The sequence below is a fragment of the Brienomyrus brachyistius genome, chromosome 8, assembly GCF_023856365.1.
Source record: "Brienomyrus brachyistius isolate T26 chromosome 8, BBRACH_0.4, whole genome shotgun sequence".
NCBI classification, from domain to species: Eukaryota; Metazoa; Chordata; class Actinopteri; order Osteoglossiformes; family Mormyridae; genus Brienomyrus; species Brienomyrus brachyistius.
In genome coordinates, this window is record NC_064540.1 from 14,437,193 (window position 1) to 14,447,068 (window position 9,876).

At 46.3% G+C, this 9,876-nt stretch overlaps 1 protein-coding gene across 1 annotated transcript; it reads left to right on the forward strand.

The window, feature by feature from the left end:
- Positions 1 to 254: 254 nt before the first annotated feature.
- c8h3orf14 (chromosome 8 C3orf14 homolog) lies at positions 255 to 8,655 on the forward strand. Its single transcript, XM_049023980.1, has 4 exons — positions 255 to 646; positions 6,328 to 6,451; positions 6,733 to 6,801; positions 7,881 to 8,655. The coding sequence occupies exons 1-4, from the start codon at positions 594 to 596 to the stop codon at positions 8,070 to 8,072; spliced, it is 438 nt and encodes a 145-aa protein (XP_048879937.1). The 5' UTR covers positions 255 to 593; the 3' UTR covers positions 8,073 to 8,655.
- The last annotated feature ends 1,221 nt before the right edge of the window (positions 8,656 to 9,876 follow it).

Here is a 9,876-nt window from a genome sequence, read left to right on the forward strand (position 1 = left end):
TGGCGCCGTGCCGCCCCGTCACATACATGTCAATGTACATTTAAACGGATATGGAAGCTGAGGATTAGTTGCGACACACTTGACCTCACAAACATGGCGTCTGTTGCGGGATAGAATGTCAATCCTTGATTGGTTGATTCGTGTCTCTCTGCCCGTATCTATGGACACGAAGAATGCGGATGCAGATGGTGAATGTAGACGGCGATGTAGTGACTTGGACTTAACACGTGTCAGTGCATCAAACTCAGGTGTCTATTAACTAGCTGAGAAATTTGCTGTTTGCTCAGTTGCCGTGCAGCCAATTGGTTTATGCTGCAAGCTGGAGAGAAGCGTCTGTCGTGCTGCGGATTCTCATGTGTGATCGAATCGGCAACTAATAAAGCTGCTTTAGGCTGCATGGGGGGCACGTTTTCCTTATATGGAACCATCACGAATAACATTGTGATGTTTTAAGATTGAAATGCGTTTTATTGAATAAATTCCGAACCGCTAGATCGCCTTCTTTGATTAAATCGAGATGTTAAACAGTTTCTTTTTGCTTACGTTAGTTCACATTATTTTTCTAAGTGAGAAAAGCCTGCTTGTCTTCTGAGATGGCAGCTCGTTTATCAGAAGAAATTAAATTAACCAAGAAACATGAAGAAATGTGAGTAACTTTCGCTGTTTCTTATTAATTCAGCGCGGCACCGTCATGATTAATGTAAATCCATGGGCTGCGCAGGGTTACGAAGATGAATGTGCAAACCCTGGTTGCTTTAGCTATGGCAGCATTGAAATGGCCCCTAATGTACACGCACATGAAAAAGTTTTACTGGTTTACATTAAAAGTAAACTGAGCTGAAAGTGTTGTTTTAACACTAGAACTGCCAAATCTACGCGAATTTGCGTAAATTCCCTGGGCCTAACACCTACTAGCATCCCTGCTGAGAGTTTCTTGGGCCATTGTCCTCCTGCTTTTGTTGTGCAAACACACCCATTACCTGTGAGGCCTGGCACATTTGCATTTTTTTACTCAGAGCAGCTAAAATCCAAAGGCAGGCTAAACCTCTGTGTGTGACATGGAAACCTTCACAAAAGTCTGCCATATCTATACCAAATATCCCACACGCTGACTGACCTGCAAATATGAAAGACACACATTCACAAAATATATGGAAGCACAAGTCTGTTTTATTTATAAAAAAAATTGAGTGTTTCAAACTTTGCAGTGTTTGCAGACCCAGTGACCATCATCCCTGCATTTGGCACAAGTGAATTTGTAACACTTTGCACTGGTAAACCTGCTGCGGTTTCTGTTGCAGTTCTCCTGTACCTGACACTGAGTTGTTCATACAAGTCCTGGCACAGCAGCAGCCTTCCTCTGTCCCCATAGCCTTTTGTGGCATAAATTGGCAATGGAGTTCCTTGGCTAGATGACTCAAAAATAATCTTCTTTTGCCTTCCCACCCTGTACATGCCTTGTACAGAACGTAGGAATTTGCCACCACCAGGTCCAGCATGTTGTAAAATACAGCTACTGGCCACCTGCATGTTGCTGCTCTTACGGAATACATGCGCGCCATTTGGTCCAACACATTTACACCACACTATAACAGCAGAGAGAGAGAGAGTCATGAGTGTATTTGCTTTTTTTCTACCTTCTTTCTATATAGGCCTGTATAGTACATATCAGAAAACATTGTAGCACTGATGTAAAATTATACACACATTCACATACCTTCATGTGGTTATAGTCTGTTATCGTGTTGGGTTTCCTCTTTCTGCCTTCACAGATCGCCACATCTTGGTCCAAGGAACTCAGAACACACACAATCTTGTTTTTTTAGGTGCATAAATTGTCAAGGAGACACTGCCACTTCTAAGCACTGACGCGGAGAATTCCTCTTGCTGTGCAGTGTCCTTTGAAATTGGAGGAAGTTCATACCAAACTTTATTCCCTGTGCTCAGTAGTGTTGTTTTGCGCTGAAGCAGTCTGTGTGACAGTGCCAGTGAGGTGAAGAAATTGTCAGTTGTGACATTTCTCCCGTCATCCAGAAATGGCTCCATCAGACTCATGACCATGTTCTCTGCCAGCCTCTCCCTTTTCTGGTGACTGGGGTCCTTTCCCAAGTTAGGGGACACGTTGCAGACGTATTTGGTCTCCAAATCCGTGGCCATCCAGAACTTGATCCCAAATTTGTCCGGCTTGGATGCGATATACCAAGTGACATGGAATGGATCCACATCTACTCCACGTTGTCTTTCCACCCGTGTCCCTCAGGGCTCGGTTCTTGGCCCTCTCCTATTCTCCCTCTACACTAAATCTCTTGGCGAAGTTATATCCTCACATGGCTTCTCCTACCACTGCTATGCCGATGACACTCAACTCATCCTCTCCTTCCCTCCCTCAGACACTCATGTCTCCACTAAGATCTCTACATGCTTGGCAGACATCTCATCTTGGATGACCACTCACCAGCTAAAACTCAACACTAGTAAAACTGAGTTGCTTTACATCCCGGCTGACTCATCCCCCCTCCAGGACCTTGCGATCTCCTTTGACAACTCCCTGATCCGTCCTTCGGTTTCTGCTAGAAACCTTGGAGTTACCATAGATGATCGGTTGTCATTTTCCTCACATATCGCCAGTCTTTCTCGCTCTTGTCGGTTTCTCCTCTTTAACATCAGGAGGATACGTCCATTTCTTTCCACCCAGGCTACCCAGATACTCGTCCAGTCCCTCGTCATCTCACGCCTTGACTACTGCAACTCCAACTGATTCAGAATGCAGCTGCTCGTCTTGTTTTCATCCTTCCCAAGTTCTCCCACACCACTCCTTTGCTGCGCTCCCTCCACTGGCTTCCTGTAGCTGCACGCATCAGATTCAAAACACTGATGCTCGCATACAAAGCCAAAAATTCTCTGGCACCATCCTACCTAAAGGACCTCATCACACCCCGCTCTGCACCACGATCTCTCCGATCCTCCAGCACTGCTCGACTGGTCCCACCTCCCCTCAAGGCACAAGGAAGACACGCATCTCGGCTCTTCTCTGTCCTGGCACCTAATTGATGGAATGAACTCCCCCTAGATGTCCGAACAGCTGAATCCTTGAATGTCTTCAAGCGACGACTCAAAACTTTTCTTTTTCAGAAATACCTGACGTAGAACTTCTATATTCTTACTCGACTCTTTTTCTGGTGTGTGTTTTAAAAAAATAAAATAAAATAAAAATTCTGCACTACTCAATGGCGTTCTCAGAGATAGTATTCGTAGCTGGGGTCCTTATTGAGCTAGCATCGGAAATTCATTGCAGAGTCTCAAAGCACTTATGTAAGTCGCTCTGGCTAAGGGCGTCTGCCAAATCCTGTAAATGTAAATATACTGCATGGACAATGAACCTTGGTCGAGAACAGCTGTACATCTATGTTCATGTGTTCTCCTGGAGTGAAACTTTCAGCACAGTTCTTGGTGAAGGCTGGCAGAGAACGTGGTCATGAGTCTGATGGAGTCATTTCTGGATGACGGGAGAAATGTCACAATGGACAATTTCTTCACCTCACTGTCACTGTCACACAGACTGCTTCACTTTACTGGGCATGGTGAATAACGTTTGCCGTGAACTTCCTCCATTGGCAAAGGACACTGCACAGGGAGAGGAATTCTCCACGTCAGTGTTTAGAATGGCGCGCATGTATTCAGTACGAGCAGCAACAAGCAAGTGGCCAGTAGCTGTGTTTTACAACATGCTGGACTTGGTGGCGGTGAATGCCTACGTTCTGTACAAAGCATCTACAGGGTGGAAAGGAAAAAGAAGATTGTTTCCGATTCTTCTAGCCAAGGAACTCCATTGCCAAATACAGGGATGATGGTCACTGGGTTTTCAAACGCTGCAAACACAGACTTTGAAAGATAGACAGACTGTGTGGGACAGTAACCACTGAGACAAAAGGCAGAAAGATGACAAAGAGATGAACCTGGAACTGAGGCACGGATACATCAATTTTTACATGAACAGCCAAACATGCAAAGCTGGAGAGATCACACAAAAACAAAATTCACTTTTGGTGTTATAATTCAGTGATGGCCAATGAAAATGAAATGACATTTTATTCTGTATGTGTATGAGCATGTCAAAAACCATGGACCATGACTTCACTCAGCTTTTGACATTTATATACAAACATGCATTGGAGACTGAAGTGTTAGCATGTTTTCATTTTATTCATTTCATTCTATTAGCAACTTTTCATTCTATTTTCACTCAATTTGTTTTATAAATAACACAGACTTGTGTTTCCATATATTTTGTGAATGTGCGTCTTTCATATTTGCAGGTCAGTCAGCGTGTGGGATATTTGGTATAGATATGGCAGACTTTTGTGAAGGTTTCCATGTCACACACAGAGGTTTAGCCTGCCTTGGATTTGAGCTACTCTGAGTAAAAAATGCAAATGCGCCAGGCCTCACAGGTAATGGGTGTGTTTGCACAACAAAAGCAGGAGGAGGATGGGGCTGAAGACCTGCGAAAATCACAGCAGGGGTGACAAACACCTTGGGACTCTCAGCAGAGAATAAAAACTCGGTAAATCTAGTGTTAAATGAGCTTCGTGAATGTTCATTCCAATTAATGTTTCTGCACCGCTTGTCATTGATGAAGCATTAGTTTTTTATAATTGTTCTTTTGGGGAATTAATTCGGATGATAAGTCAGGCCTGTGCATTTTGCAGTTGCGGGTTCAAGGTCCTGCACCAGCGCAGACTATTTAATCTAGCGTGATGCACCCAGGGCTCACGTCCTGCTTTCTGTCTTATTATCTACAAATAAGGTATAATGAGATAAGGGGCATTACAATGAAGAATTCTGACTGGCATTTTTACAACGGACAGGATATTTAACAGTGTAACCTATATGTAGGGCTGGGCAATATGGAAAAAAATATTTTATTAGGATATTTTTTTCGTATGAGTCAATATCGATAATTATCACAATATAGTTCAATTAATTATTTCTTGACTCCAAGACCATTTTTTTTGCCCTTCGCCCCCCCCCCCCCCCCCCCAAACAGATTCCTAACATGAAAAAAGGCGACAAATTGAATGAACGGCAAACTGAAATGTAATTTGAAAATATAAATCATAGTTAAATTGTTTCCACTGGATGGCAGTGCTTCAAGTGCTAAAATAAGTTCGCAATATTTCCAGTTTTAGTTGGCACAAGTTTTCGACAGACTTCACAGTATCCAGCTTCGCGCGTCTGCAAAAATACCGCAGCTCCGCCGACGCTTTTTACCTTGTTTGTCCACAATATATCCCTTTTAAAAAGATGTGTGCTGAGCTGCTGCTTTCTTAACAGACACTGAAAGCTTCCTCTGAGGGAGCGATTATCAATTCCATAGTACAACCAGAACAGCAGCATGTCGTGATCCCTAAATCAGTCCTGTATGTGCAGTTTTGGGGTAATTGACAACCCCAGACACGATGTGTAGACGGGAGCTCCTCAGCTGGGGCGTTACAAATATGTCGCAATAGTGCCCCCTAGTGTTCCAAAGAATTCTCTGGCTTCTGAATGCACCGGCCTGATCTTCCTCTGGTACAGTGCTGCTGGTTTCAGCAAAGCCTTTTAATTGGCGTCCGACTGATACCTGAAAACACTAGAAGTGGCTTACCTTTCAAATAGGTCTAATTACTGTATTCAAATAACGCAATTAAGTGCTGAGACTGAAGAAAACCAGCATGCAGTAATGCTACACCAGCCCCGATTTTTCTGCATTGAGCCACGGTTTCTTTTAAAACTACCCTAATCACTATTAAGGAAATCATTTGTAAATAATTACTAGTGAAATTATATAGTAATATTAATATATTATTGTTAATATTATTCTTGTCTATGTGTGTGTGTGTGTGTGTGTGTGTGTGTGTATATATATATATATATATATATATATATATATATATATATATATATATATATATATATATATATATATATAAAAATGATTGCAATTATTAGTCACTACTTTTTTTATTATGGCATATTGTGTATCATATTATTATCGTATCCTCTTAAATGTGTAGATTTCCTTTAAAATAACTTTCTCCTTATATGTACTGCTTTTTGCTGACAGCATTACTTTTGAGGTTCCAGTCAGCAGCTTTTTCATCCTGACGTTTTCAAGTGGCGCTTTGCGTGTTTTGGTGTATATCCTTAAAACAGAGGTAGCAAAGTGTCCCTCAGTACCCCATAACCGAAAGGCAGTCATAGCATGAAAGACAACCAAGCGACGCATTGAGAAGCTCCCCTCGTCTCCTTCCTGCACAAAATGACGCAAAGGCTCCTTTGTTTCAGTTTGGCGAAGCGCACTGATTTACTGGGGCAGATGGAAAGCGGCTGCAAGCAGCACAGAGAAAAGAGAGAGCAGCATGCGATTTTGTGGCAAAGCGCTCGGGAAAGAAACACCAGACTCCTGCAGGTATGCAGCCAGATGCGGGGTCACATGATGCGGGTGTGGGGGGGCTGCGCCGCTCAGGCCTAGGGGTGCGGCTGGAGATCGCTGCAAGGTGACACTCATGGGAGCTAAAGAGAATCATGGATCTCTGGCCTCTCACGTTCACATGGGGCCACCTAAAGAATGTCACCTTTCTACTCACTGTTTATTCCCAGCTGTCAGATTCTAGCTGGAGAAACTGCTGCCTGTGCATCTCATCTGCAGTCTTTGTTAGATTTTAATTAAATCCCTTGATTTATTTTTAGGATTTGCAAAAAATGGAGGAGCGTCTGAGTGCCAGACCACGTCTTCAGCCAGAGATCATTAACCTGCAGGTAAAGCGCTTTGCCTTGTGCTCGTCCCCTCTGTGGTTCCCCCGCGCTCTCGTCCCCTCTGTGGTTCCCCCGCGCTCTCGTCCCCTCTGTGGTTCCCCCGCGCTCTCGTCCCCTCTGTGGTTGCCCCACGCTCTCGTCCCCTCTGTGGTTGCCCCACGCTCTCGTCCCCTCTGTGGTTCCCCCACGCTCTCGTCCCCTCTGTGGTTCCCCCGCGCTCTCGTCCCCTCTGTGGTTCCCCCGCGCTCTCGTCCCCTCTGTGGTTCCCCCGCGCTCTCGTCCCCTCTGTGGTTCCCCCGCGCTCTCGTCCCCTCTGTGGTTGCCCCGCGCTCTCGTCCCCTCTGTGGTTCCCCCGCGCTCTCGTCCCCTCTGTGGTTCCCCCGCGCTCTCGTCCCCTCTGTGGTTGCCCCACGCTCTCGTCCCCTCTGTGGTTCCCCCGCGCTCTCGTCCCCTCTGTGGTTCCCCCGCGCTCTCGTCCCCTCTGTGGTTCCCCCGCGCTCTCGTCCCCTCTGTGGTTCCCCCGCGCTCTCGTCCCCTCTGTGGTTCCCCCGCGCTCTCGTCCCCTCTGTGGTTCCCCCGCGCTCTCGTCCCCTCTGTGGTTCCCCCGCGCTCTCGTCCCCTCTGTGGTTCCCCCGCGCTCTCGTCCCCTCTGTGGTTCCCCCGCGCTCTCCTCCCCTCTGTGGTTCCCCCGCGCTCTCGTTCCCTCTGTGGTTCCCCCGCGCTCTCGTTCCCTATGTGGTTCCCCCTGCGCTCTCGTCCCCTCTGTGGTTCCCCCGCGCTCTCGTCCCCTCTGTGGTTCCCCCGCGCTCTCGTCCCCTCTGTGGTTCCCCCGCGCTCTCGTCCCCTCTGTGGTTCCCCCGCGCTCTCGTTCCCTCTGTGGTTCCCCCGCGCTCTCGTTCCCTATGTGGTTCCCCCTGCGCTCTCGTCCCCTCTGTGGTTCCCCCGCGCTCTCGAACCCTCTGTGGTTCCTCAATTAAACCCCTGAATTTTGAACTGTACGACTTTTGCACTTGCTGCTGACTTTTAAATATACTTTTCCTGATAAATTTTTCCATGGTGCATTAAGAAGTGCTCTGTTACAGACATGTTATTGGGAATCCATAGAGGAGAAGATCCCGGAATGGGAGGACTTTCTGTTGGGGAGGGGGCCGCCCCCCTCTGCTCACAGGGGGTGGTCCTCCAGGAGTCTGAAGCGGAAAGGCGCACCGCAGGATCGCTCCAAAGTAAAAGTCACGGGTCTGCCACCTCGTGCAAGCACGAAATGCGCTTCCTGACCAGAGGCACTTAACACCCAGCTTCTGCAGGTAGCGTGCGCTGAGTGGGTGTCAGCGTTGGCAGGCTCCGTATGTGTATCTGTTTGTGTCGTTACCTTGCTCTCAAGTCTCACACAGGTAACACAAGCCTTTGACAACACACAGCGCTCAGGATTACAGGATAAATGTGTTTTATTGCCCTCCTGTATATAAATGTAAATTTGTTAGGGATTTTAAGAGATTAATAAGTGAATATAGAAAAATGTATGTTCCATATTTTCATCAAAATTTCTTTCATCCAAATCAATTCCCTGGTTAATTTTGAAGGTAGGCCTGTTTTAATAGAAAGGATACCTGAAATAACATATCGGTACATTTAATTTCACGTGCCTGTTTTACTGCTTGTGTAAATGGGGCGGGAAAGCGCTAAACGGTATTTAATATTTTGGGGGTTGAAAGTTCTTAAATACTAATTGTGTGTCGTGTGTTTGCCACAAGAGGGAGACAATCGCTCAGCTTTAAGTCTATAGACATTCTATGCGTTCGAGATATTTCGTAGTAGTTACAAGATGATTGTGAAAAATACAGTGCGCTACTAAATATGGCCATAGATTTTTTTTATTTATCTTATTAGCTAGGCAGTTCTTTCGAAGGTTGTTTTTGTGTTGAGGTCACGCGTTGATTTCATTTACTTTTTAAATGTGACAGCTTTTGCTCCAGTGGAATTGTCATAAACACACACACACACACACACACACACACACACACACACACACACACACACATATATATATATATATATATATATATATATATATATATAAACGTGCTGAGATGCACTAAATAAAGTAACACATTATTATGGATATTGGTAATTCAGTTTTAGAATATTTAGAGACGTGGGAATTTAGAGACGTGGGACCCCATTGTTATAGAACAAACATTTAATGGATGCTGTTCAGGCTAATTGCTTTGGTATTGTCTCCTAATTCAGGCCTGGCCCCAGCTCTCAGCCATTTCCCACATGTTCATAATGCTTTTCAACATTCTGGTATAATCCACACGTTCCTCCACTCTATTCACCTGTGAAACATATTAATTGTAAAGATTCTGTTACCAGCCCTTTTGTGAAGGTGGCGATTCTAGCATCAAGTTGTATCTATTTGAGTGCGATAAATATTTCGAAGAAGCAGCATATGTCTGACGTTGCAGGAACATGGTAACAGTGTCTGACTGCTCAGGCGAGCCGCTGTAAATCTGTCTAACGAGTCTCATGCGGGAGCTGACGGTGATGGAAACGCTGCGCCATGAGCCCCTACACCTGCTCTCTGCGCGCTGCACGGAGGCTCCCTCCCCCCGGACGTCGTGGCATCCCCGATCGCCCTAATTGTGTTGATCAAGCCGTGTGGCGTGACGCGGAGTGGCGGCTTGACAGACGCGATCATCCGGATGGCCGGGATTGAAGTGGCCGCGGTTGGCAGCTGCCCTTGCTCCTCAGCTGGGACCTGCTCATACCCTGGAGGTCGGGCACCAGTTGGGGCGGGTTTTTCGGGCGGAGGGTGACAGTGTAGCGAATTATCTAAAAGGGTTCTGAAGAGCAAGGTCTGGAGCCTTTCCAAATGACTAGCTCTGCATTATGTATTCTAATGGCGATCAGCCCGAGGTGCCTAAGCCACGGACGCGGCTGTCCCCCTTCACCGCAGCCTGAGCCCCCTCCCGTCCCTTACAGCATTCCCGGCTTCACAGGCGCTGCCCTCGCCCACAGTGTGAAACATTGCCGCCACCTGACGGTACACCACGGCTCTCCGGAGCAGGAGGAGGGCCG

Excerpts from the sequence above, each read along its gene's own strand:
- c8h3orf14 (XM_049023980.1), top strand. The coding sequence starts at position 594 with ATGGCAGCTCGTTTATCAGAAGAAATTAAATTAACCAAGAAACATGAA. Across the intron at positions 647-6,327 it reads ACCAAGAAACATGAAGAAAT|TTTGGCGAAGCGCACTGATT; the intron begins GTGAGTAACTTT and ends CCTTTGTTTCAG. Across the intron at positions 6,802-7,880 it reads CAGAGATCATTAACCTGCAG|ACATGTTATTGGGAATCCAT; the intron begins GTAAAGCGCTTT and ends GCTCTGTTACAG.